This window comes from Corvus cornix, chromosome 4A, assembly GCF_000738735.6.
Source record: "Corvus cornix cornix isolate S_Up_H32 chromosome 4A, ASM73873v5, whole genome shotgun sequence".
Taxonomy (NCBI): Eukaryota; Metazoa; Chordata; class Aves; order Passeriformes; family Corvidae; genus Corvus; species Corvus cornix.
The window spans coordinates 180,321-206,065 of NC_047058.1; the positions used below are offsets into that span (position 1 = coordinate 180,321).

The 25,745-nt window shown below is 45.6% G+C and overlaps 1 protein-coding gene across 12 annotated transcripts in view; it reads right to left on the reverse strand.

Annotated features, from left to right (window-relative positions):
- Positions 1 to 25,745, reverse strand: part of MBNL3 (muscleblind like splicing regulator 3) — a 94,911-nt gene that overhangs the window by 30,534 nt on the left and 38,632 nt on the right. For all 12 annotated transcript variants that reach the window (XR_005604731.1, XR_005604730.1, XR_005604729.1 and 9 more), the window contains one exon: positions 2,476 to 2,640. Coding sequence is in view for 9 of the 12 variants with exons in the window: in XM_039572350.1 (XP_039428284.1) it covers positions 2,476 to 2,640 (165 nt within the window). In the remaining 3 variants the exon portion in view is untranslated. The remainder of the gene's footprint in view (positions 1 to 2,475; positions 2,641 to 25,745) is intronic.

The following is a 25,745-nucleotide window of genomic DNA, read 5'->3' on the forward strand; positions in this document are numbered from 1 at the left end:
ATCAATGCCAGAGCCCAGCTCTGTGTGTCATAGACAGACACATTCAAGGCCATTTCAGGAAGCCTGGTGAAAAGCTGTTATGTCAAGTGCTAGTTTGGTTTGGATTTGGTGGGGGTTTTTTTGGTGGTGGTTTGTTTGGTTTTTTTTTTTTAACTCCTGGTGAAACTGCACTTTAAAATGTCTAGGCATTCAGCTATTGCTAGAGCTATTACACATGCTGTTTCAAATCTCATCTCTGGCAAGCATCCCAATTAAGCAGGCATCCCCGTTGATCAGCTTTCAGATCACATGGGATTTGTTCTGCTGTTGCATCTGATCCAATACTTTCCGCTTTGATGAATTTCATGTGTAGCCAGAAGGAGGCCCCACCCTTCTCATTTAGAGAGAAAAAAAATTCTCAAAGCCAGCTTCCACTGACAGCATCTTTGGGAAATCAAAGGCAGTTGAAAGAGCAATCTCTTGTTTGTCCTGAAATTGGTGTGGAGCAAGTTGGGCTGCAGGAATCAGACCAAGAGCTTGTTTAGTCTGAGTAAAGTGTGGGAAAGCAGGAAAGGAGCAGTCACTGCAGAACAAATTTTTATTTTCTTCTTTGTCCATGTCTCCCCCATGGCACAATTTAGATACCAGGGGCCTTTCTCATCAGATAAGGTTACTTCTGAAATGAGAGCACTAACCAGAAAAACCAACACCGTCAGTCTCAGAGGCAATTTAAAAGGCAGGAGTAAAATTTAGGAGCATACTGGACCCGCAAGATTGCGAAGTGGGAAGATGGGAACTTTCCAAAGAGGAAATCCCAAAGATGCTTTGAATAGCCAGCCAAAGAGTGTCCACCATGAATTCCCCACAGAGGAAAACTCCAAACAGGAAGGGTTTGCTTTTAGTACTGGGCTTGGAAATCAGTGCTACTATTTTGTGGGAATTCAGGATTTCCTTCTGATGTGGATATACGTTCAAACTCCACAAAAAAGAGGTGCAAGACTACAGCAGATAGAAGCCTAAGGCACAGCACAACTAAAGACTTTTTCTGTGGCAAATTTTCTCTCACCTTTACATCTTCAAAATGGGAAGAATTAACAGCACTTTCCTAGCTTATATGGCAGGGCCAAGATAAAGCTATTAGCAGACACTCATGATGATCAGAGTGATGGCAAACATGGAAAAGCCCCCAAAACACAGGGGGAATATGCCAGACTGAGGAAACGCCCCAGTCTGGTGGCAGAACACCGTTATAAAGGGACACTGGGCAGCTTTCCTCTGCTGAAACAGCTCCATCACAAGTTCTTACACCAAACATCACAACAGCCTCCAACAAGGAGGAATCCTCCACTGTTCTCTGGCGAGGATGAACCAGAAACACCTGAGCTTTTCAAAGCTGGGGTGACAGATGCTGTGATTCACATGGGCAGAGAGGCCAGGTACTGTAGGTGGGACACCAGGAGGCCAAGTTCAGGCTGGTTCACAGACTTGACACCTTCAGGCTAGAAGTGCTTGTCCAAGAGATCTGGCCAGTCCTCCTGTGTGGCATAACATGAGGAGCCTCACCCAACTACAGCACACTAAGTGCACATTGCCCCAGGAAAGATACTCAGCCCCAACTTTATACTGAGAGCTCCCAATTAACTCTCTGTTAATTCTCCCAATTACTCTCTGCTGATTCAGATCAGCATTGAAGAGCTGCTTCAAGACCTCTGACAGTTCTTAAAATATACATTATGACAGACTAAAACTCAGCTAACAAATGTCATCCCCTCCCAGATACACCAACCAGCAGACACAAGCCATCCTCCCTCTGGCATAACAGGGTTCTCCAGCCTGAAACCTGTTTTAACCAACAAGCCAAAGCAGGGACAGGCAGTGAAGGCTTCTCTGAACTACCTACTCTGCAAACATCTGTCTCCCACAGGCTTCCCTTCTTACCTGAAGAAAAGCAAATCTTTCCTGCTCTTACTCTAAATCACCACTACTGTGAAAAACAAGTGACAGGGTTGTGACATTAGCATAACTCTCTGCTGAGACAACTGCAGTGAAATGGGTCTCACTCCCAGACATAAAAAAGTATTAAAGTCTAAACAGGATTCATCTTCCCCAGTTTTAGTCCAACAGTGCAACACATCTAGTCCAAGGGAGTCAGCATCATCTCAGTGTAAAACAACTATCTGAAACAGGATCCACTGGAACTGAGCCACTCAGAACTTCTGGGATGTATATAAATCAACTGGTCAAATAAGCACCTGGTGGTAAGACCCTTCCACTTGAAGTCCTGAATCTCACAGCTCCTCACTTATCAGAGGAAAACAGAGACACAGCCTGCCAAGAAGATGCAAAGGCAGCATCAGACACCCCTCTGGAAGATTCTGCGCAATTCTGGGCAGCACAGACAATGGCCTGAGCTCAGGCACAGGGCTGGAGCCTCTGTGAACAAACAGGAGGAACAGGGAGCAGTATGAACCCGATGGATCCGTGGCTGTAACTCACAATTGGCTGTAGTTGTGCACCCGGTAGCATGAACTGCATTTGCTGAGCAAACATGGCTGCGGCTGTCTTCTGCTGGATCAGGTTGTTGCGTCCATTTATTTCAAGTTGTGTTTTTAAGTGTGGGGGAGGGTGGAGATATTTGCAGTTCTCTCGGGTACACCGGCCCTAAAAAACATAATGGAACAGCATTTCAGTGAATGTAACACCCAGGGCAGCCAGAGAAATTAAGGATTGTTTGGGTTACTGGAACAACACAATCATGGAGGCGGAAGTGGCTTGGTAGCTACTGTGCCTCTTTTGTGATTTTCAGATAACAGGTGAAGAGAAGAGCAACATGACTTCTCCTGCAGTAACACTAACTGAATACTATCAAGCTAAACCAAAAAAATCAGGCTTCCTGGTATTAAAATGATGGTTGTAAGAAAAAACACCAAACAATTTAACACAAACACCAATACTTTCAGAAGCTAGTGGCAACAATTCCAGAAACAACAACAAAAATGCCCTGCTTCCTTGCGTGGGTTGCTTTTCCCCTCCTTCCCAACACCAGACCACTTAACTGGCCCTGACAACCAGACAGCAAGAAACAAAACTGTTTCCACCACTTCCCCAGCTGCACTGGATAAAACCTTAAGAGGACAGCTCTGTAAGGCAGCACCTCTGATCCACAACATGCAGGTACCCTGAGATGCTGAGAACAGGTAGTCACAGGAGGAAGAACTGAAACAATTTTCCCCCTTCATGCTTTCATTTTTCAAAAGTGATGCATGTTGCATCACTGACTCCTTACCCCCTGCAATAAACATAAGCACTGGCCATGCCAGTGGCTCCTAAAAAGCAAGAGATCACTGGTGTTATCCCTGCAAATCCACTGAGATCATCACTTTAAAAACGTGTGAACTGTGCCTTACTTTAATAGTGTTTGCAAATAGAAATAAGAGGATAAATATCAATACATCACTGAATAAGAAAGCTAGTAACAAATGTTGTCATTGAGATAAAATCGTTCTTGAAAAGTAAGTTGTTTCTCTTCCCCCCTTTCTTTTTGAATTTCTTCCTCAAAAAACAAAAGGCATACAGAATACATGAAATACTTAATGTAACTTTATGCTTATTTATAAAACTTTTATGCAAAAATGGTGACTTTTTTGAGGAACAAATTCTTTTGAGCTATTCAGAGCCTATTAAAATAAGGCCAGACCTGGAAGCCACACAGCTGTTCCATGACAGATAATTAATAATGGTTCCTGCAGCCAGCAAAGGTGCAGGACCATCCATTACCCAGCCTGTCCCAGGCACTCTTGTCAAGGGCTGGGCACAGAATTCTCAGTCTCAGTGTAATTAAATTTGCTTTCCAAAAGGGGCACATCAGATGACCCCATGTACCTGCACCTGTTAGCAGGACCACGTGCAGCAGAGCTGTAACCCCATAACCAGGTCCACAAGGATACAGCTGTTACATATCACTGCACCCAAGGCTCAGGTGGGAACCTCCTGGGATGAGCCCCTGATGCATCCAGGATACTCTCCTGGGGATTCTTTAAGGTTTTTGCAAACATACAGGTGGAATCACAGGACAGTCCAAGTACCACTGCAAAAAGCCAACACCATGACCCACTGCAGGGGCTGGTTTTGAATCCCCAGCCAGGCTCACCAGCATGCCAGGTCGCTGTAGAGCAGCCTGAGATTTCCAAGCTTTTCTCTGCCCCCCTTCCTGGTGGGGTGTCTTGGGGGTGACTTTATGATGTGTATCCCATTATCACTGCCCTATGCCCAGAAATTTATTTTTGTGCCTTTCTATGCCTTTAAACTGAGCCTGAGAGGGGGGAGGAAAAAACTGAGCAAAACTTTTTCAAAGCAGTTTGCAGCTTGTTCAAGGTCACACAGAGATAGAGACTTTTTTTTCTCAACTGCGGCAGGGGAGTGAGAGGGGAGGGAAGCACCCGGTTTGCTTTTTCTTTTCCAGCCAGCTTTTGGCAGTTTCTTTTCCCCAGCTCCTTTCCTCCAGAGAGCTGAACTTTTGTTTTCCTGGGACTTCGTTTTTTTTTTCCTTTTCTCTTTGTTGGACTGTTTCAACATCAGAATACATTGGAAGGACTTTCCACCAAGGCCTTGGCCCTGGAGGTGGGCCCACCACCCCGTCCCAGATCCAAGGAGGGAGAGGGAGATCTACAAAAGGACTCTGAATTTTCCCCCAGGTTTCTCTCAGCAGAGCGGGAGGTTTTATCATTCAGCATTATTATCCTTTTCCTGTGTGTTTGTTAAATAAATAGTTTTTATCTCTTTCTCTTTCCCTTTCCTTCGAGGAAAATTTATTTTTTTCCCGAACCTGGTGGGGGAGGGGTGATTGTAGCCTGCCTTCTCTTAGAGGATGTACTTCTAAATTTGGCCAAACTGGAACACGGAGACAACAGCTTCACTGGGGAGAAGGCTGCAGAGTTTGACTACAGCTTAAAAGGGGCTGTTTGACATGTGTCATGGGAACAGGCTCCTCTCTTATCTGCTCCAAGGAGATCAGAGTTAAACAAAAGGCAAATAATTGAATGCAAGAAGTGATGGGCTATACCCAGAGGGACAGGAAAAAAACCCACTTCCAAACTTTAGCAGCCTGGCTTTGTGGAATGAAACTCTGCCCTGCTCCTGAAAGAGCCCAGTGGCTCCCAACAACCCAACTCAAAAAGAAAGAGGCTTTTTAATGCTGTTGTTTTGGCTTCTCAGCAATCCAACAGCCCCAGATCCCCAGCAGTAAATTAACTGCTCACCACCCCTGAGGACATGAATCTTTGTCACCAGACACTTTCTCACATCTGTGTGAAGTGAGGGTAAAATGGCACAACGCAGCTGGCTGGTGCTCAGACACCCAGTGCCACTACAAAGGAAATAACCACATGATTGTGCAAGGAGAACACTCATCAGCACTAGGCAGGTTTGGGTCATCCTTCTCATGGCTGCACGGGACCAGGCCTCCCTACAGCCCTTCCCATCACCTGGGACCCAGCAAGAGTCCAGGGTTCTGCCTCAGAGCATATCTGCAGTGTCCCGCCTCCACAGCTTCTGCAGGGCTGCTGCTGACTGGGAGCCGACCCCGTGGAACCACAGGCTGTCCATGGCTAGGCAGCTGCTTGATTCCAAGCTCCAGCCTCCAGGGGCTTACACATCAGCCTTAGAAATTTCTCCTGACTGTAACTTGGCACAAGTGCTTTGGATTGGGAAAACACTTATTTCTACCAAATTTGTGTAGAATAAATCTGTGTAGATGTTTCTACACTGCAGGAATGGAAAAGATGATAAAAAGAACTACTATTTTTTCTGAACAATACTTACACAGTCGACTTCAACTTGAGAAGGACTTTGCTATTTCAACTGAAATTGTGAATATCATTGATACCAGCAACCCCAGCTTAGTGTGAAACTTTGTTCTACTTTTTTGTTTCCTCTCAAACCAATTTGTTTAATTCTAACAGGGGGTTCTACAAACAGAACTCTTTTACTACCAATAAAAAAACCACCATACAGCACGAGGCCTTGGTCTTGCAGACAGAGCCTGTAAGCTGAAATCAGTGCCCACACAGTATTACTGGTTTCAAGGACATGTATTTGTAAGAGACAGAGGTGTGCAGATGCTGCTGGAGAGCAAAGGCTGTGAAGTGCTGTCAGTCAGGCCTTCGAGGACTCAGAAAGACTAAATGAATCACTGCTACACTCAGATTCAAACCCATACCTTTGGTCTAACTCCTCCTCATAACATTTTGATCCTGAGCACCACCAACCACTGTGTTTCACCACGGCATATTGGAAGCCACAGCTGAGTTGAGCTGCCCTCTCCAGCACCACAGTAAGTTGTTCATCTCTCAGACGAATTTTAGGCACTGATGATGTGACAGAGTGACACAAAATGTTCCCAGTTCAGACATCTTGCTATGTAACAACTTTGAAGATGTCTTGCTCTATAGTGATGGGCCCCACTAGTACCCTCTAAACTCCAACACTGGTAGGGGTGAGCCTTTCTTCTACCCTTCCATCACAACACCCACAGTTCTTGGTACTTCCCAGAAACGCACACACTCTTCAAGACCAATTTCAGCTCTACAAAAGCCGACAGAAGGACAAAGGAACTGCCATTTTAAACTCCTCAGTACCAGCTGCAACACAGCAGGGAAAGCAACAGGAAACCGGTAGCAAATCTGCTGTGTGGATACCAGGCTGGGGATAGATAAGGACAACTCCACTTTATATATGTGTGGCTTAGGAATACAATGTGAGAAAATACAACAGGAGTCAGGCCCCCAAGTTTTAGATGAGCATATTTATGCTACAAGGCACAGTTTTCCTGCAGGGACTAACTGTGGCTCCAGCATATCAAAAGCTCAGCATAGGGCACAGGACAGTTCCAGGGCTGTGCACAGAAGACCAACTGAGACATTCTCCAAGCTGAGTGTTGCACCAAAAAGCACCTGGAGTGGTCACTGCACATGTTGGGAAGGGGCCTGGTGACTGAACTGTGCTGGAAAGCAGCACATTGAGCCTGCTGGCACCAGTGCAGCCATCCTCTTGTAAAATTTGAAAATTTGAAATTTGCTGCTGTCAATTTAGCCTGAGTACTGACTCCAGGACAGGCACATTCCCACCCGGTCCTGGGTGGCATACAAGCCTGCAGCCAGGGAATCACCACCCAGTAACAGACTGCTGCTGGCCTTGGTAACATGCTAAATATAGCTGTATTTTCTGGCTCCTCGCAAAGTGGAAGGAGTCTGAAGGACCATATTCATCAGCTTCTTTGCCAACTACAGCCAGGAGCGAAAAGCATATGGACTGCACTTTCCAAGACTTGAAAAATGGATATTAAAAATAAATCATTAAAGGATTTTATAAGAGTATCTTCTCCCCATTTCTTCCCACACACTCCCCCACCCATACAGTAGGCTGCTGGCATGTGATTGACTATGTGTTGCCAACTTAAGTCATGCTGTGATGGCATATACTGTAAATGGCTGGCATCTGACACCAGCTAACGTGACAGCGTTTGCACTGCAACAAAGCCAGCTGTTTGGAGTGCAGCACTGATGGCAGCACACTGAAATCCAGTGGAAAAACCTGCATTATACTGGCTGTGTGCAGTTTGCACCTTGTCATCTGCATCCTAGCTTGGAGGGATGAAAATAAGAGCATTCTGGGTACTGCACCAGGTTGGATGAACCTTTCCTAAGCATGTTGCACAAATTCTCTCCTCCCTGGCTGCTGAAGTGAGTTGAACTGTGATGCAGAAACAAGGCTTCCAGCATAAACCCCAACACTTGCTCACGTGTGCACCAGTAATGCAGTTTGTTACGGTCTCTTTAATCCCGGACACCAGTGAGGGGTTCCAGACACACATTTCTGGTTTTAATCACTGCACACTATGTCTCATCAATCATCAGCAGTTCTCATGTGAAAATCTTCACGCTAATGCGGCTTTTCACACACTGGAGGCTGCAGAAGGTTGGTGCCCTGACTGTGCAGTCTTTTCCACAGACACTGATGACATGTGCAGTGACTGACAGCAAAAAGAATGAAAAGAGACTAGGCAGGAAAGGATTTCCGTGTTTTGCACAAAACCAGGCACCAAAACACAGTGTGTCGACATAACTTTTCTCTGCATGAAGCAGCAAATTTCCACCTCCCCAAGAGGAACTCAGTGGGGAGGCACATTCAGAGATGTGCTGGCCCTGCTTACTCAGTGCCTGTCGCTCCAGTGCTGAGGCATGAAACACTCTCTGCTTTCCATCCCACTCACCACATGCACATAGAGGCTCTCTCCTGGCCATGGATCCTTGCTCCTGCCACAGCCTTGCATGGCTTTCTCATACACAATACAACTTCAACCACCATGGTGTCTGCCCCACATTTGCAGGGCAGGCTGCAGAACTGCCATAGAGCATGAACTGATCTGCAACAGTGGGAGGCAAAAAGTGGGAAGCTCAGGGCTGCATCCCCGTGTCCATGCAGCACAGCTAAGAACATATACTGAGCAGCACATGCTGTTCCAGGTCTACCCCTGCTGACATCTGCTCTTTAAGAAGAGAGAGGAGGTAGACTTGGTACCTGGTAATGCCCAAGCTCTTAAGTCCTTCACCAATCCTCTAAGGACTTGCAGCTTCAAAGTTACCCTCCCAGGACAGCAAACCACCAGTGCACCACCTCTATTCAAGTGCTTTGTGCTCACTACCGTTTGTCCCTAAGCAACCTGCTCCAGGGCTGAGCAAGTGGAATGCCGGCTGGATTGAGTGGCACGTCCTACCATCTCCAGTGCACTGTGTGGCTTATCCAGCCACCTCCAACGCTGCACCACGCTCCTCTTTCCACACAGGTAGAGAGCTGCGTTGGAGGAAGGGAAATAGCTATCCATCTCACTGCTGGATCAAACACCTTCCACTGGCAAACAACATCAAATAGCATGGAAATGGCGTTTTCAACTAGAAAACAAAGGAGGCTGGATCTGACAAGTCAGTCCGATCATTAGCGAGTGTTACCTCTCAGATAGGTGTTCATGCAGCCCAGCTGTCACTCGCTGCAGTTCAAAGCCAGCCCTGAACACACCTTATCTGCAAGTCCTTTCTACAGGCTAATGAAATGTCAGAAATTATGTTGCCAATTGAGCCAATAAGAACTGCAACCTTGCAACCTCCAATGAACATTGACCCTGGCCCAATACATCAGGTAACTTCTGCTTAAGAGCAATGCTTTCCTCCCAGCAGTGTTGGAACAGCTCTTTTTTAAAAAACTTTTACAGAGAAGTTTTAAAGTGTAATTATGTACAAAACACTGCTTGAATATGTTCTCATGGGAGGATGTTAGCCCACCTAAAAGCATCCTAAAAAGCAAGTCTAGACGAATGTAGTGAAGTGATACATCTCCCCATTGCCCACTCAGATCACCAATTTTCTTTGTACCCATTACTCATGTATTTCCCAGACATGGGACTCCAACACATCAGTCTCCTCACAGCTGATTTTCAACTGCAGTTTTGCTCCACTTGCAACAGAAACCTAAAACTTCTGGTTTAGGCCAGAACAGGAAATATTCCCTTCCTCCTTGAGGAAGGACCCATACTTAAAGGCTGTGGTCACATCTACCCCCCTTCCTTAAAACTCTCAGCTCTAGACTATGCAAACTGTCCTCTTTCAGCTCTCCCAGCACAGTCTCCAAGCTTTTCCTTAGGCTACTCCCCCAATCCCTGCTGCTGTGGGTACCTGCATGGGGCACTGTGCTCTACCTAACCCCTGACCAGGGCTGCGCAGGTACACAGATTTTTTCACATGTCCTGCAGACGACACTGCTGTTTTTACATCTCTGCATGGCATTTTCTTTCCTACTAACAATGTAACATTCTTTGATTCACTCTCAACAAGCCTTTTCCAGAACTACTCCAGACCCAGCTATGCTGCACCCGGTATGAGGCAGCTGATTCAGTCCAATGCTGTTATTTCATACTGTTTTTACTGAACTCACTTGCCTTTTTATGGATTACTTTTCCAACCTGTCAAGACTATCTGCACATCTGGTTCTCTAAAGAGTATCTATAGTTCCTCCCAGCTCAGAGCACGCTTGTTAAGCATACTCTCTCTATTCCATCATTCAAGCTATCAGAACAAAACAAAACCAAACAGTTGCACCAAGCACATCCTTCTAGACTGCCACTGAACTGAGTTTTCCAAGCTGTTGTGGATAGTCACACAGAAGTTTATCCTCTGCTTTGTTCCCTGTCTTATTTGGAAGTGGATTTGTGCTGCGTCAAAGACTCCCAAACATAACACCAGCACTCCATCCTCCCTCTCTGAAATAACTCATCTCAAAGGGTTTCCAGTTCTACTGCTTTTTCTGCTCCTCTTGGGACAGATGTTGGCATTCTGGAGAGTCCGTACTCTGCACCCCTCCTATGCCAGCAGCCCTGCTTATACAGTATTGGGTACAAAGAAGTTGGTGGTCTAAAGTTACTTGTAACAGCAAGAAAAAATACAGCACAGCTGGCTGCTGACATTTTTCAAATGCAGGTGTAACATCCATTTACAGAGAGCCCAGAGACTGCTGTTATGGTGAGGATCTGGCTGTGAATAGATCATAGCTGGAAAGAAAAAGTAAAATATATCTTCTAGTTAGTATTACTAGATGGCAATCAGCCTCGAAGGCAAAGGAAACAACACAGACTTCCTACCATACAGAAGTTTCAATTTCAATGTGTGGAAATAAAAATGCTAGAGTTAAGGTTAATCTGGTAGTTTCCAGCCATGGATGATACATAGCCTGTGAAATGCATGTTCTTGCCAAGAAAGAGTACAGGTCATGAATACAGAATTTGCTGGAAATAGAATTCAAACAGCCCATAAAAAGCACAAACCACAGTTTTACAACATCTCTAGGATGAGTTTTGCCTAACTTTGAAATTCCCACCTCTAGGTCCAAAGAGTCACCTCCCTGAGCCTGCGCAGACAGATGAGAAGAAAACTGCTAAAATTTTGGCCCAACTCAGCTCCCCTGCAGTCACTCGAGAATTGTTTGCAGATTTTATGCTGTTCTGAATGATGCTCTGAGCTGCAGCAGCAGCATGTCAGCTCTGACACAGGACTGTTGAGGTGAACAGGGACATGTCTTTTGTCAGGGTACAGAGGACAAGAGTCAGATCTGCCTTTCCACATAACTTCAGTGGAAAAACCAGAATAGCTATCACAAGCTCCCAGGGCTACCAACAATCCCAGCACTCTCAACGCAGCTGCAGCCTGTCACTAAAACAGCAACTGAACTTCATGGCTTCAATGAATGTTAGGTCAAGCCTTTTCTGAGCAAGCCTAGACTTGACTTTGACTGAAATGAGTGAACCTTGATGTTTTGCATGATTCCAAATGAAAGCAGGTGACATTTGGCAGCTACAACAAGAGTTTTGGATCCTTTTGAACTGAGAGCTCAAAGCAAAGCTCAGTGGCACATGCAAGTGCAAGGCAGCTTGAAAACCCTTGGAACACACCAAGCAGACACACTGCGTTCACCCCACTGAAGGGAGGCTGGTACATTCTGCACAGTCCCAGTCTGCCCCTGATGCATTTTACACAGTCTACCCAGTTTTCCTCTTCCTACAGCTGTGGGGGAGAGCCTTGGAAAGCCAACCAATGTTTGAGCTTAAAAAACCCAAAGCATTATATCCCTCTGCACCTTGAAAGAACAGGTCAGCAAAGCACAACCACTTCAGTCCAGGTAGGGTCTAGCTGTATGTCCAGGGAGTTAGAAAAATGCACAAGGAATGGAAAGCAGACACAACAATCCCTAGCTCTAAGATACTGATGCTGCTCTTCAGCCTCTCCCTGTGACTGTTCTCCTGGGAAGTTTTTGCTCTGCAGGGAAGATGGAAAGAAGGACAGAAGGTAAAAAACGTCAGCATCATTTTTGCAAAATATATTCAAATCCAGAAAAAAAGCTGCCAACAGCCAGCTGAGGAGATTGCTGAACAAACACTGCTGAAGACCCGTAACACTTCCATCTCTTTGTCTTTCCAGCCTTTGTCTGTGAAAGCCAACCTCTACCACAGACCCAAATCAGGCTGTAGGGGCTGTGCTGTGTGCCACTGGCTCAGGGGGATGTGCTGTGCTGGAAGGCTCTCTCCCATCACAGGACTGGAAAGCTGCCCCTTGCCACCAACACATGATGACCAACCCCTGTGGCACATGGCCAAGCTGACAGGGCTTTGGTCATCTACTTATTGCATAGTTGGACAGGTCACCACCAAAAGGCATATAAAGGGCAGCAGCACTTTGCCCTAGCAGGGGACACGCTTCCCACCACGTGGCACAAACAGTTTAGCAGCTGAACAATTTCACTAGTATATTAAAAATGTACACTGAGCACATCACAGCGCTTCCCTCGCACCAGGGTAAGAGAGTGATCAGTTGCAAATGCTGGCAACAAACAGATGCACAGCGTGGCCAAGCCCTACTGCACATGCCAGCCCTTTCAAAGAGTCTGTGTAAAAGTGCAAAGCACGTAGATGGGGGGGTTTGCAAGATCAGATGTGCTCTGCTGGAACTCAAACATGCTTATCTAGGACTTGCTTAAAATCTGCAGCCTCAAAATGCTTGTCATACTTGTTTTTGTTTCACAGCTCAAACCAGAGCAGGATATAAAAACAAAGCAGAGAGCAGTATTTCTATGTCCTCATCTCCCTTTTTGGTAGCACCTTAACTGGTGACAGCCACTCACAGCCATTGCCAATCACTTCAAACCACTGACCTCGGCAGGCAAATCCATCTCCAGAAAGAAACGATGGCTTGTTACCATAGAGCTCAAGTATTAAAACAAGTACTATCACCCCGACATTTTAAAATATATTTTAATTAGGAACAGGGGGGACATGCAACTACTGCATTCCAGTAGACTCTAAGCAGCCACAGGCACTAGCATAAATTCCCAAATCCTTATTCACCTGGCAATTAGGGAACCGAGAGCTGCTGTGAGTGAAGTTTTGCACATTGCTGAATACAGCAATGTTCCAGTGAGTTTCCCCAGGACACCACAAAGAGGTCATGGCTGTCCTCCTGCTTTCACGCAGGATTTTCATTCCAAGATGTTTGTTATACTTGAAGGTTCTTAAAAACTGAGAGCAGTTATTTTGTTGGGGAAAAGCCCAGTAGCTCCTTCATTGTATTTTTACATCTTGACAACTCTTTCCAGCTCTGTTCCCCTGCCAAGCTGTCGTCTTTGAGGCTAATGGCACACTCTGTTATGCTCAATGAAGAAAGTGTATTGATTTTAATGTTTTTGGTTTGTGGAACATTTTAGCTTGCTCCAAGCAATGGACAGTGTTTACCAAGTCCAATAAATATATATTAAAAGAGTATGGATGGCACTGTCAAAGTGTATTTTCTGAGCTGTAGAGCCACAGAGCAGAAAAACATTTATCTGAGAGATTAATACTTCCAATAACAGCAATCTCATGCCACAAAAGACAGGAATAAAGACTTCATCAAGCTCCTTTCTTTTGTACTTTGATTATGCTACGTTTGTGAACCATATCAGTCTGTTACCACCACACATTTGAAATGAGGTTTAAACAGAGTAGAAGTATCATCATTCAGAGTTCTGAACTGAGCATTTTTAATGTTTTCCAAGTATGATTCCACTACTCTCCTAGGTTCAGGAATGTTACAAGCACAATAAAATAGGCTTAATACAGTATCAAAAGGAGTCTCTCTTCAAGACAAGACTTAACAGACCTGCCTGGCCACAGACCTGATGAAGGAACTGATCGATAACAATTACAGAAGGCGGCATTTAGTGCCCAGTAAAGAGAGCACATTTAGGAGCATGTTTAGTCCTGGGACTGCTGCATGTACAGAGTAGGATGTGGAGTAGGTGACATCCAGCAATGTTAATATTCCTGTGGGCTTCAATGTGGGACTATCTCTAAGTAAAAAAAATCAATTCTACCTAGAAGATAGAAACACTGGCAAGTTATTGATTTTTCTTCTATAATAAATTACAAAAAAAGCCCATGCCAGCTCTCTGGAACAATATTGCACAAGTACTGTATTAAAAAAACACTACAAAACCCCACAGATAAACAATATTAAACTTCACATATGTCTTCTACCTTCCATCTCCCTCAATTGTGTCCCTCCTGATTGCTACTACACCAGGCCAGCATTTGAAAATAGCAAGTGCAGTTTCTCTTGTCCCTTAAACCATCTTTTCATTGTAAATCCCATAATCCAATTCTGTAACTTTCACCAGCTGAATCTGTCAAGGTCATACAGAAAGTTGATGCTTCTGACCTTCCTCTACCTACAGTGTCTGTTGAATATTACAATTGCAGCAGGCAAACCACACATAGATAGAACCAAGCAAAGTACATTAAAGCCCAGGAGAATAAATGTTAAAGTACTGTGTTCATGAATACAAATATCGGACATGTGACCATCTCCAGCAGCCTCACGCCTCAAGTTTACACAAGGGAAAAGGCAAATAGGGAAGAGCAGAAATTGATAACTAAGTATCTGACCCAAACCCTGCCTCCTGTTCTGTAGAGGGCAAAGTCATGCTGAGAAAACCTCATTCTCACTGTGTTTCGGAAAGCAAAATGAAATTGCAAATAAAAAGATATGGAGGTGGCTAGGTTTGGTTGGGTTTTTCTAAGAACTTGGCAAAATACAACCATTTACCAACTGAGGATTAGCCCAAATTTTGTGTTGTTGCTTTGCTCAGAAAGCAACAGCTAAATGGGCACAAACAGATCCCTGTTTTTCAAAAGACAATGAAAAAACTTTTAAAAAAAATTAATTCCATCTGGACTAAATTTCCAGGGAGAATCTTCAGCCTGGGAAAAAAAAAACCTGTGCAGGATGTGCCTCAGCCTTTACTGTGGCGCTGCCACGGGGTGATGCAGTAGCACCCTGAGCAGGGAAGGATGTGGCTGGGCTCTGCCAGTCCGGCTTTCCACACTTCAGGTGGGAACACCAAGGTGTGTCAGAACATGACACAACAGTCCCTCTGTGCAATAGCTTAAACCAACAAAGGAGGTGACTGCAGGGCAACAGCAGATGCAGCAATACAGGAAGGTGATGGCCTCAGTTGCCAACACAGGATTTGCTCCCCGACATCTGTCAGAGCCAGGGGTTTGATGTTCCAAGGCACAGGACACCTTTCTGCTCTTGGCTAGGATTTGCCCCACAGCAGACAGCAAAGCCAGCTTGCCTTGCTCCTCACCCTGATGGCCCACTGACGTCCCCAACTACTTTTCCAGGCTACAGTTCAGTTCACCAAAGACCAAGCTTTGCCCTCATGCTCCTCTTTCAGCTACACGTGCCAGGCATATTTGTGCACAGCAGCACACTTCCCCTCTGCTCTAGCTTTGCCGAGAAGCTACCAAGAGACCAGAAATGGGCTGACTGTGTGCCACAAACTCCACACACTCTCACTCATCTTCAATCAAGGACCCCAAAGCTTTCTGGTGCATGCCAGGCCTCACATTTCATGACCACAGTATAATGAACTTGCTGTTGGTCAAAGGATTAAAAGGTGCAGATACAAAAAGTACCTTCAAGAGAGCTCCTGCAGCCTGCTAGGCACAGCAGGCAAGGACCACACATCTCACACAGGCCCTGGCTTCCAAAGAGGACATTCAGACCAAGTGATATCGAATCACAGCCCTCCATCTAGGAGGCAGCAAGGTTTGAAGAGAAAGGAAGAAAGAAAAAAACCAAGCGAAAATAAAAAGAAAGCTTGCCTTGTCCTAGGCAAATATTCCACCTTGGTCAGCTTTTGCAGACTGATCTATTTAGTGGGTTGTTTATTACAACCAGTAACATATGCACATTTAAGTCATAGAGGGGATTTTTCTCTTAAAACACACCTTCAGAAGTGCTCTTTAAGCAGCACCTGCCACTAGAAAGCAGATATGTGACCAATATTTGCAACCATCTCAAGGTGAAAGGGAGGTTAAAGCAGTGTAAATGTTAGGAGCTGAACCCATGGAGAAGCATAGCAAGCTGTGGTGGCAACAACCTTTTGCCATGGAGGTAAACATGATGGGCTCACAATGCCAAAGATAATACACTGACATCTTTAAGGGCAAAAGGAGAATTTGGCAATAACCATTCTGGGATAAAACTGCAATTAGGGAGACATATTTAGGTGCAGTTCACATGCATTAGTCACAAGTGCCACACAGGAAGCCAGCTTCAATGAACACGATGCCCAATTCTGCACCAACATCTGAAAACTTTTTAATATACAATGGATTTATTACAAGAACCTTGGACAGAGCAAAATTTCTACCTCTTCTAATTACAACAGCCCTCACAGATCCTGTTCCCACAGTCTGTTATGCAGGCTCATGAGGGTCTGCGCAGATTCACACTCCCAACCACACTCAGCCAAAGCAGGTCCATGCTCTTGTCCCTAACTTAGCACACAAGTAACAAACCCTTCCAAGGAATAGTAAGCCAACACAGACACTGCAAACCAGACTGCTCAAGGAGGCTTTCTGTTCACCCTGCATTCAGTGTTGACCCAGATAGCCAAAATTCAGGTCTCTACACTGATGTACAGCCCAAAGACCCCAAAATCTAGCAAGAGTGGTCTGCTTTCTCCACGTGAAGCCAGGAACTGGGATTAACTGATAATGCATTTTGTAGAAACCATTATTTCAGCTGCTGAGAGGTTAATTCCATGTAGCCACTGATGAGATCTGTTCCCTTCAATGTAACAAGAGCTGTAGGACAGGACACTGAAAAGGCTGTATGCCTAGTTAGGTGGATGTATCTACTTACTCCTGCAGGATGCAACTTTTGGCCTGACCTAATTTCTCCTCTGAGCAGCACTGGTATGAAGTGCCAGAACAGCTAAGAAAAGAATGTGTCCTGTGTGTGCATGTGTGTCTGTCCCAGCTCACCAATAGGAATGGAACTGATCAGGGCTTTCCTTTCATTTGCTTGGTGTTTTGGAGTTCATGTTCTTAATAACCACTAGAATCGCTTATTTTTGTTTGAGAGCACAAGAGAAAAGCCGGGGGAGGCAGAAGCAACTAAAGCATATCCATGTGGATGTGCTTGCTTATTCAGGCTTGATGCATAAAAGCAAACTGATCAAATTACCATGGGGTTTTTCTGTACTGCTGCTCTGCTTTCTGAACTCCTGCCCTGAGCTGCTTATCCTTGTCCCATTCACCAGCGCAGAGAAGACTGCCTGAGATGCTCAACCTTTTGTAGATGAGGAGGAATGCAAGGGTTACCTTTTGAAGGCTGTTTTCTATTAAAAAGCAATCTTAAACAACATGACTTCCTTAGGCAGCAGACACCTGACCTCAAGTATTTTGCTTTTGCTACTGACAAGAGACACCTTCAGATGCAGCACAATTCCCTTCGTAATAGGGCAGCAAGAAAAAGACCTTTCACTGCCCTCACCAGGCACAGTCAGGATGAGTCAGCTGGAATGCAAATGTTCATTTGCTTTTAGGTGAGATGGGCCCATATAGATGGGGGCAGGAGGGATTGGAGGATTTTTTCTGCAAGGAAGAGTGACCTTTCTTGAGGACATCTGCAGTCTCTCCACCACGTGAGAGGAGTAGCTGCAAAGAAGCTCCAGGGTCATTAGCAAGTCTGGAATGCAGCAGGACCAGTGCCCACATAAGCAAACACTCCAGCACTCACTGGAAAAACGCTCTGTTTTAAACCAAGATAGATGGACTTCTGATAGGACTCCAGCAAAAATCCCTGCACAAACTTTTCTTCAAGTGCCTCTGATACAGGCCAAGAAGGACAAAGTAAGAAAAGTGCTAACACTTTTCCCCTGATTTGGCTAAGCACTGAAAGGATGCTTAAACTCATTCTCCAAGAATTAGCACAATCGAAACAGAAAAAAACCCCCAGTTTTCAGTAGTGTTTTTGTCCTACCTAATGTGAGCTCTATTCCAAGTAAAGACTTCTAAAGATTTTGTATTACTGGGAACTCTTCAAAAACCCATGCAGAGAAACACAAAACAATGAAAATCCTCTTAATTCAATCTGTGCTTTATCGCACAAGGCCGCAGCAGGGGATTTCTAGCTGTGGGAATACAAATACTCACCAATGCTACAGCTCAGGGTCCTGCTCCAATTACTACCCAAACACAAAATGAGACAGTCCCAGCCTGAAGAGTTTTCAGTCTAAATACACCAGACTTGGTGGAAAAACCCCAGGCAGCTAGGGAAGCCTCAGCAACACCCAGACTTGCATTCCAGTTGCTCTGTGCTGGGCTGCTGCAGCTGTGATGCCCTTGATGCCTCCTGAGCTCCTCCCTCCCGGCAGCCTGCCGGTCCAACCTCTGCATTGCCAGCTAAAAGTGATCCTGCCCTGTGGGAGACGCGATTTCCTACACTGCCCTTTTGTCTTTCAGCCCCCAAAGGACTCCCCCCACCCCCAACGCGCCAAAGGATGGTGCAGAGCAGTTTGAGTGGGCTCTGGTGACAAGCATGACCTGGGCTGTGCGAGGTAATCCACACCCTGCTGTGACGTGCCAGCCAGCAGATGCTGATAGAGCTGGCAGTGACGGGTAGCCAGGGTCCCTGCCACATCCCCGACCTTCCCAGTCCTATGGGAAAGTGGCTTGGGGAGCTGCACTGCTCCTCCCCAGAGTCACCCCCACCTCCTTCCCTCGAGGTCATCCCTTGCAGCTTGGAGAAGGTTTCAGACATCCCTGTCTTGCTTTTATCAACCCTCATGGCTTTCCAGCTCCAAGCACCAGAGTCACTCAACCTGCCTGCCTTGCTCCGGCTCCTACCCTGCCGCACATCATCGAGGTTTTACAGGCAACAGGACGGACACAGCAGGGAGTCAAAATCTTCAGGGGAGGTAACCGTGATTACCTCTTCATCTACAAGGGCACCAGATGCACTGAGAAATAACAATGACTGCTGAAGAAATAGGAGAGGAGAGCAAGAGACTTCCTGGGCTGCCTTGTACAGTCCCTGCAGACACCACAACAGGGACAAAGAGGACAGGGGAGCTGCAGGAGGGCTTGGAGACAAATAGGCCCAGAGGGGAGGAGGAAATGGAGCAGAAAGAAGAAACAGGGCATTAGAATAAGGCTGCAAGTCTTGCACCACTGGAGCAAGATTTGGAGGGTTTCTGCATTAGCAGGAGCATCTTCTAACACCTTCCCCTACAATGTTTAGGAAGGAGCAATATTCCCTCCAAAGAAAACTCTCTGTCTTGAAAGTTTGCTGGTTTATGAAACAAGATTCCCTCACAGTGAGGAAAGAGCTGTCCTTCCTACAGCTGACCTAAAACACCATCATCTCTGCCATGGCAAAGCCCTCCTTAAAGGCTCATCTATATATGTCTGGCTTTCAACTTCCCACCACTCTGAGCACTAAAGTGCTACTGCATGGGCTGAAATGTCCAACCCCATGAGGCTCTTGCTTTCTCCTGGCAAACTCATCCTGGGTTTGCTATCTGCAGCATCACGTGGAAGGGACTTTGGGAGCAGAGCCCAAGCACTGCATGCAGCACAACACTGCATGAACCAACCATTTGGGATCAAGCAGCCTTGAAATGGCCACAAGCCTTACCCATGCTCTGATCCTTCAGAAATGGACAGCAGGAGGAAGAAACATAGATCAGTGGGATCGGCCAACACCATTGGGATTACATGCTGAGGTTTTGTATTCAAACTCTGCTCGGTTGAAGCAGGGCTCTTTAAGGACCTAATCTCCGTGTGACTGTTCCCAGCACCAGCCGTGCCCCAGCGGATAACAGGGACTTAGGGAAGCACTGTCATGATGGCTGCGCTCTCAGGCACGCTGGCTGCAACTCCACTGTGTTGGTGCTGCCCTGGCCACCTCTGCATCCCCAGATAATCCCAAATGCCCCTCTGTTTAAGAGCTGTCTCCTCTCACTATTCACCCAGAGCTGATCACAGCACCTCAGAGTTGATAAGGCAAAGAAGAAGTAATGAGACAGAGTTAAAGCACCATGTTTCAAGCTACTGGCCTAAATCCCCATCAGAACCTGGTGTGGGTACTGCTGGGCAGAGATGTGGACACCATTCATGCAACTCAGCTGGATTCCAACAATCTGTAGTAGTTGCTTTGGATTTTTTTCTGACACCAGTGTAGGAGAACAGCTAAAAGTTAGTGCTGTGTTAATGCAGAGCATGGTCAGAAGCAAGACAGAATTCGGAGACCACTCACCAGGGCAATGAACTGTGATACCATACCCATTCTGGAGTACCAGCTAAACTGCTGCTGGTTCCCATTCCCAGGACTGTTAATTTAAGCAGAATTTGCCTCTCTTGTTAATGGTGCTCTGTGCACCTACCTCAGCAAGGGGTGGGGACCAGCAGCACCCACACAGCAGTTATGCTGGACTGGGTGGTGGGTCTTTCTCTCTACTGAGCAGACAGATTAATACACAAAGTAGCTTGTTTTAAGCATTCACATTCCACTACTGTAAGAGGAAAACTCCTTCCCAGAGCACAGGCTGCCACCTTCCAAACAAAGTCAGACACTGACCTCCTCCCCCACCGCCAATGACCTTATTAGCACTGATCATGGTTCTAATAATATCCTGCATTGTAAGTGGGCCATCTGCCGTAACATTTCATTACAAACGTGGGTTATTGCTCGATTTGACTATGCTCATGTCCCAGCAAGCCAATTGTGCCCTCTCAGGAATATGATTCTTCCTTACAGCTTTAAGCTAAATGTTGCAGAAAGGCACCTCCAGGTCTCAGCTTTCCAGCTTGGAGCTTAAGTATGCAGAGAACAGCACTGAGCCATTCCCAAGTGCTGGCTTCAGACAGAGGAAGTAAAAACACAGTTAGTGGTTAATAATCCTCACTCCAGCATCCAGCTCCTCTGACAGTGTGGACACCGAGTAACCATGTCACTGAAATCCTAAACCAAGGCCAAACACTAACCAGAGGTTCAGAGAGCCAGATGTAAAGCCTAGGGCTTCCAAGAGATCAGCATTACTTTTGTGCCATGTACTTTCTACTGTGTGGACAGCGGAAAGATTTTACTATCCTAATGCATTAGCTATGATTTAGCTGAATATTTTCATTGCCATTACAGAAGAGGGGGCTTTCCTAACAGGCAGGTAAGCTTACAGAACTAAGCACGTTTGATAGATATTCCTTTGGAAGGAGCCAGGGTTTGAAACGCTTACTCAGTTAGGACACCTATCTAAAACACCTAGAGTCCTGCTACTACAGCAGCTCAGCTACACTCAGCCTTAAAATACTTTTTTTTTTTTTTTACTGCTCCTGTGGGGTCAAAAAGTGCAATTAGGCACAGACACTGACATTACAACACTTTGAAGCAGTCTGCATCATCACAAGGCTCTAAAAGCTGGTTTTCCAAATCCTTGGCCTTTCCTCTAATCAAAAGACTGTCACCAGACATGGCATGAGGACTATATGGGGGTGAGGAAGGGGGTCAGTGCCTGGATCCCTACTGTTTTATGAATAGCAATAGAACAGTATTAATAAGCCAGAAGTAAAACTGCGCCTGTATGGGCAACATTCACCCAAGGTCTTCAAAGCATTTATTTTAATACCAGCAAAACAATATTTATAGGGGCAGATTTTCAAAGAGCTCAGCTCCTCACTTGGAAATCTAACCACTTATTGAAATGCTCTGTGAGAGATGTCAGACGATGGGCTCTCCAAAAAGCCTGGCACATCTTGTTTATATTTGTTTTAAAGCTTTCAAACAGCTCAATTACATAAAAGCATGTTACTGCACCCTCCTTCAGAAGGGTGAACCAAGTGACAGAAAGCTATTGTCAGCTAAGGGATTACATCAAACTGATGCTATGCCACTGAAGAAATCCACCAACTCCACACACTCATTCAGTCACTCCCCTTGAAGGCATCTTTCACCACCTTCCCCCCAGCTTGTTTTGCAGGCCTAATGCAATCAGGAGCATGAGAAGTCCCTAGGTAGCTTCACCAGCACTGCAGCAAGACAGGACATCACAGTGACGTCTTTGCCAGACTCTGTCCAGGCATAGAGACATGTAGGTTTGGTGCTTCTATTTCAATCCCAGTGTTAGCTACTGCTACACATCAGGGCTGGAAGATGCAATGCTTGAACTTCTTCCCTAGAAGAATTTGTCAGTGCCACATTTTGCAACATGGCACCGTGTGAGGTGCCAGAGCTCACAGTATGCACACACCCATCCTTTGTGCTCCCTTGGCCAATTCTGACTCACAGCAAGCAGGGGTAAACGCAATCGGAGACACTTGCTATCTGGGCACAGCACCTCATCTCCCTCCTCCCTGTGCAGAGGAAGACCCTGGGGCTCACAGAGTATCCCCCTGCTGTTGTGCTAGGTCACAGGTATGGAGCTTGTGCTTGCAGATCCCAACTGCAAACTCAAGATGTGCGTGCAAAGAAACTCCCAAAAGCCAAAGGTGGCAGAGGAAATTATCACTGGGCAGCTCTCCCCCTTTAGAGACTGGCTGAGAAGACCACTTCCCAGGCTCAAAACCTGGTGCAACAGCTCACTCCAGCACAAGGAGCTCTCTGCTGCCCGCAAGAACTCTACAGAGCACTTAAAATCAGGCTTAAGTATTTTACAGAACCGGAATCTTGGTCTGGAGGGCTTTGCCCTTAAAATGGGAAAGCAAGCTTCAGAAGCAGGAGGTGCCATACCACGACCAGTGGAACATTGCAATATGCCCATAAAAGGTTTCAAAATGTATCTGCTTAAGTACACACAGAAGCTCAGAAGGGTTTAGAGTCACATCCCAAAAGAATTTATCTCCTGCATTTTCAGGCAAGTGTGAGCAGCAGTCAGCACTTTACCATCATCTTCCCAACCAGAAGCCCAAGGTTACTCTTGGCTAATATTAATAATGTAAATGCTGCTGGCTTTACCCTTTGAGGTGGGTGGTTTGCTCACACCACAGGGAGAAGAAGGAAGCAACATGAGCTGCAGAGGAGCAGAGGCCCTGCACTGCCAGGGCTGGCTGGTGAGGAAAGGAGAGGCAAGGCTGGCAGCAAAACCCCACTGCTGAATGTGTTTGGCCCACCTCCCTGAAGAGGCTGGCCTCCAAAATGTGGTCTCAGGACCAGTTTGTGGGCACAGCTCTGCTTTCCAGCATGTACAAGGGGAAAAGCACACAAGTCTGAGGCCCAAGGAAAAGCTTAAATAAATTAATCAGATGCAAGAAGACAGACAAGGATGGTGTTCTGTGCTTGCTCCTTGCACTGGGAGTGCCTCCCAATGTGCCAGCCTGTGCCTACACCTCTGCCAGCCTCTTGAACCTGTCCCAGAGACACCACACATGAGACTGGCACTCACACACAGGCAACAGCAAAGGGATCTGCTGCTCCTGTGTGGGCAAGCCCTCAGGAGAAACGTGGGGTCTATTTGCACAGCAAATACCCAGTCACCAAATATGCACCCTCAGCAGGAGTACAAGCAATGAGCTAAGAAGAGAGCATCCTTCCAGGGTGGCACCAGAACTAGACTGTGCACCAGGAAATCTACAGACATCTCACCTTTCTTGCAATGTTACCATGGACAACACCAAGTTTCACAAAGCGCAAGTCTTTGTAAAGGCCCAGGTAGTGTTCCCTGCTGAGGCTGCTCAGCTACAGAAAGACCCAGCAGAGATAAGGACAAGGCCAACCTCTTTGCCCTCCATAACACACCTCAAAGATCACCTGCTTGCTTTAGAGCACAGACAAGAATTCCTGTCAAGGACTCTTGCACTACATCTTTGCAAATGGCTGGCAATGAACAAGACCTTCCTGAATCTCCCTCCCTGTCTACTGGTGTCCTTGCAGCACAGTCACCAGGTAACACCAGCCTGTTTCCAATTACACACATTCATCACCCAGCAGCTCTGCAGAGAGCCACGACCAAGGGAATTCTAGCTGCTGGACTTTGTATTCATTGTCTAAAGCGCTCTGTCCTCCTGCTAACCCTGCCACAGTGGCAGCAACCTGCAACAGAGAAGCAAGGGGACAGCTCAGAGCAGCAATCTTTTAAACCACAACTGCAAAGCCCACCAGTGCTCATCTGTCACAGTTCAGCTGTCAAAAAGTCACAGATAAATGAAGTGAGACTACTGGGCCATCAGAGAAACCATTGGATAACACTAAACAAATCAAACAGGCTGTGCACAGACCTCTGTTGCACAGAAAGATCAGCTAGACAGATTAAAGAAACAAGGTGTATCCTTTCCCTGGAAAGCTGAACATGACTAGAGAGGGTCACACATGACCTTCAAGTAACCAGCCTTGACCCCACAGAGAGCATCTGCAGTTCAGACACCGGGGCAGGCCTAGGAGATGCTCAGCCACATGCAGTGCCAGGTACGCTTCTCCATCAGTGCTCTCCATCCCACAGATGTGCCAAAAACTTCTGAAGACACTACAGAGAGTATAGACAGCATGTGTGCCAATTAAATTAAGCTGTGAAAACATGAAGCTTGTTGTAATCTATAGACAAGAAGGGACCAGGCCTAAATTATTTTTCCCCCACAAGCTCTCTATTCTCCTTGAAATACCAATTTATTTCAGAGAGAAATACAAAGAGAAATACAGAAATTAACAGAGAAGACAGAGAAATACAGTATTAACAGTTTTTATAAATAAAATTGAGTCTAAATACATTTTTCCCCACTTTAAGATGTTTGATTTGGTAGTTCTAAAAAGCACTTACAACATGCCATAAGACACACAAGTATCCAGAGCGGACAGAATTCTGCTGTAAATCTACTGTTGCCACACAGGTAAGTGACTTAATGACCAAGGAAAAGTGGATGTTTGTTACACAGGTGACTTGGCTCAACACTCTTCATGTGGAATATTTCCATCTCCATTACACTGAGCTGAGACATGCAGTCAGAATGTCTCCAAAAATATCACTATGGCTTTGTTTGCTTTCTTCTTCCTCTCTAAAAGTGTAACCATATGCTAAGTTTAGTGGGTGTTTTCAGTTGTTTCCTAGTTTGGCGTTTATTTAAATTTTTAAAAAATAGATTTGATTGCCAACCAGTAACAGAAATAATTCCAGTCAAGTCAGCATAAACCAGGTACAAATTAGCATGAAAACTGTGAGGAACGGCCTCAGGGACATCAGTTTCAAGATCATACAGTACATCTGTTGCCCAAGCAGTGTGAACTTTTTAGATTGCCATGGGGCTTTGAATATTATTACCAAAGAATAACACTTCTTTCAGAAAATAGGCAATTTAGACAAAACTACTTGTAACTCCTTTTTATGCCTGTTCACAGAAAATTTTCACCTTTTTTTAATAGAGTACTGCTTTGAAACGTGATAGTTTAACAACATTTTTTACATTAGACCTCCCAGAGTCAAAATTCATATTACTGAAATTTTTCACCCCACTATTTTCCATCTCAAAATGCTCTTTGAAGCTTCAATTCACATTAACATTCATAAAGAAAATTTTAAAACACTTAAACAGCAAAAAAACCCAGCCCACACCTCACAAAGCTGCGTTCATAAATTTTTTTTAAATCACAAATCCTCAGTGCTGATACCCAAACTGTGAGCAGTATAAATCAAAGCCTCTGTGAACACCTGATGTACATTACCTACATATTTTTATATAATATGTCACCATCTCCTAATGCCTCATCTCTCAGCTCTCTGCTCCAGTAGTGACGAAAGATGATGCTTTTTTTCCTTCCTCACAACATCAGAAACTGAAAACACAACCAATGACTTGCTGGCCAGGAACTAAGAGTCGGACAAGCTCATATCCTGCCCTCTGGATCCAGCCTGAATAG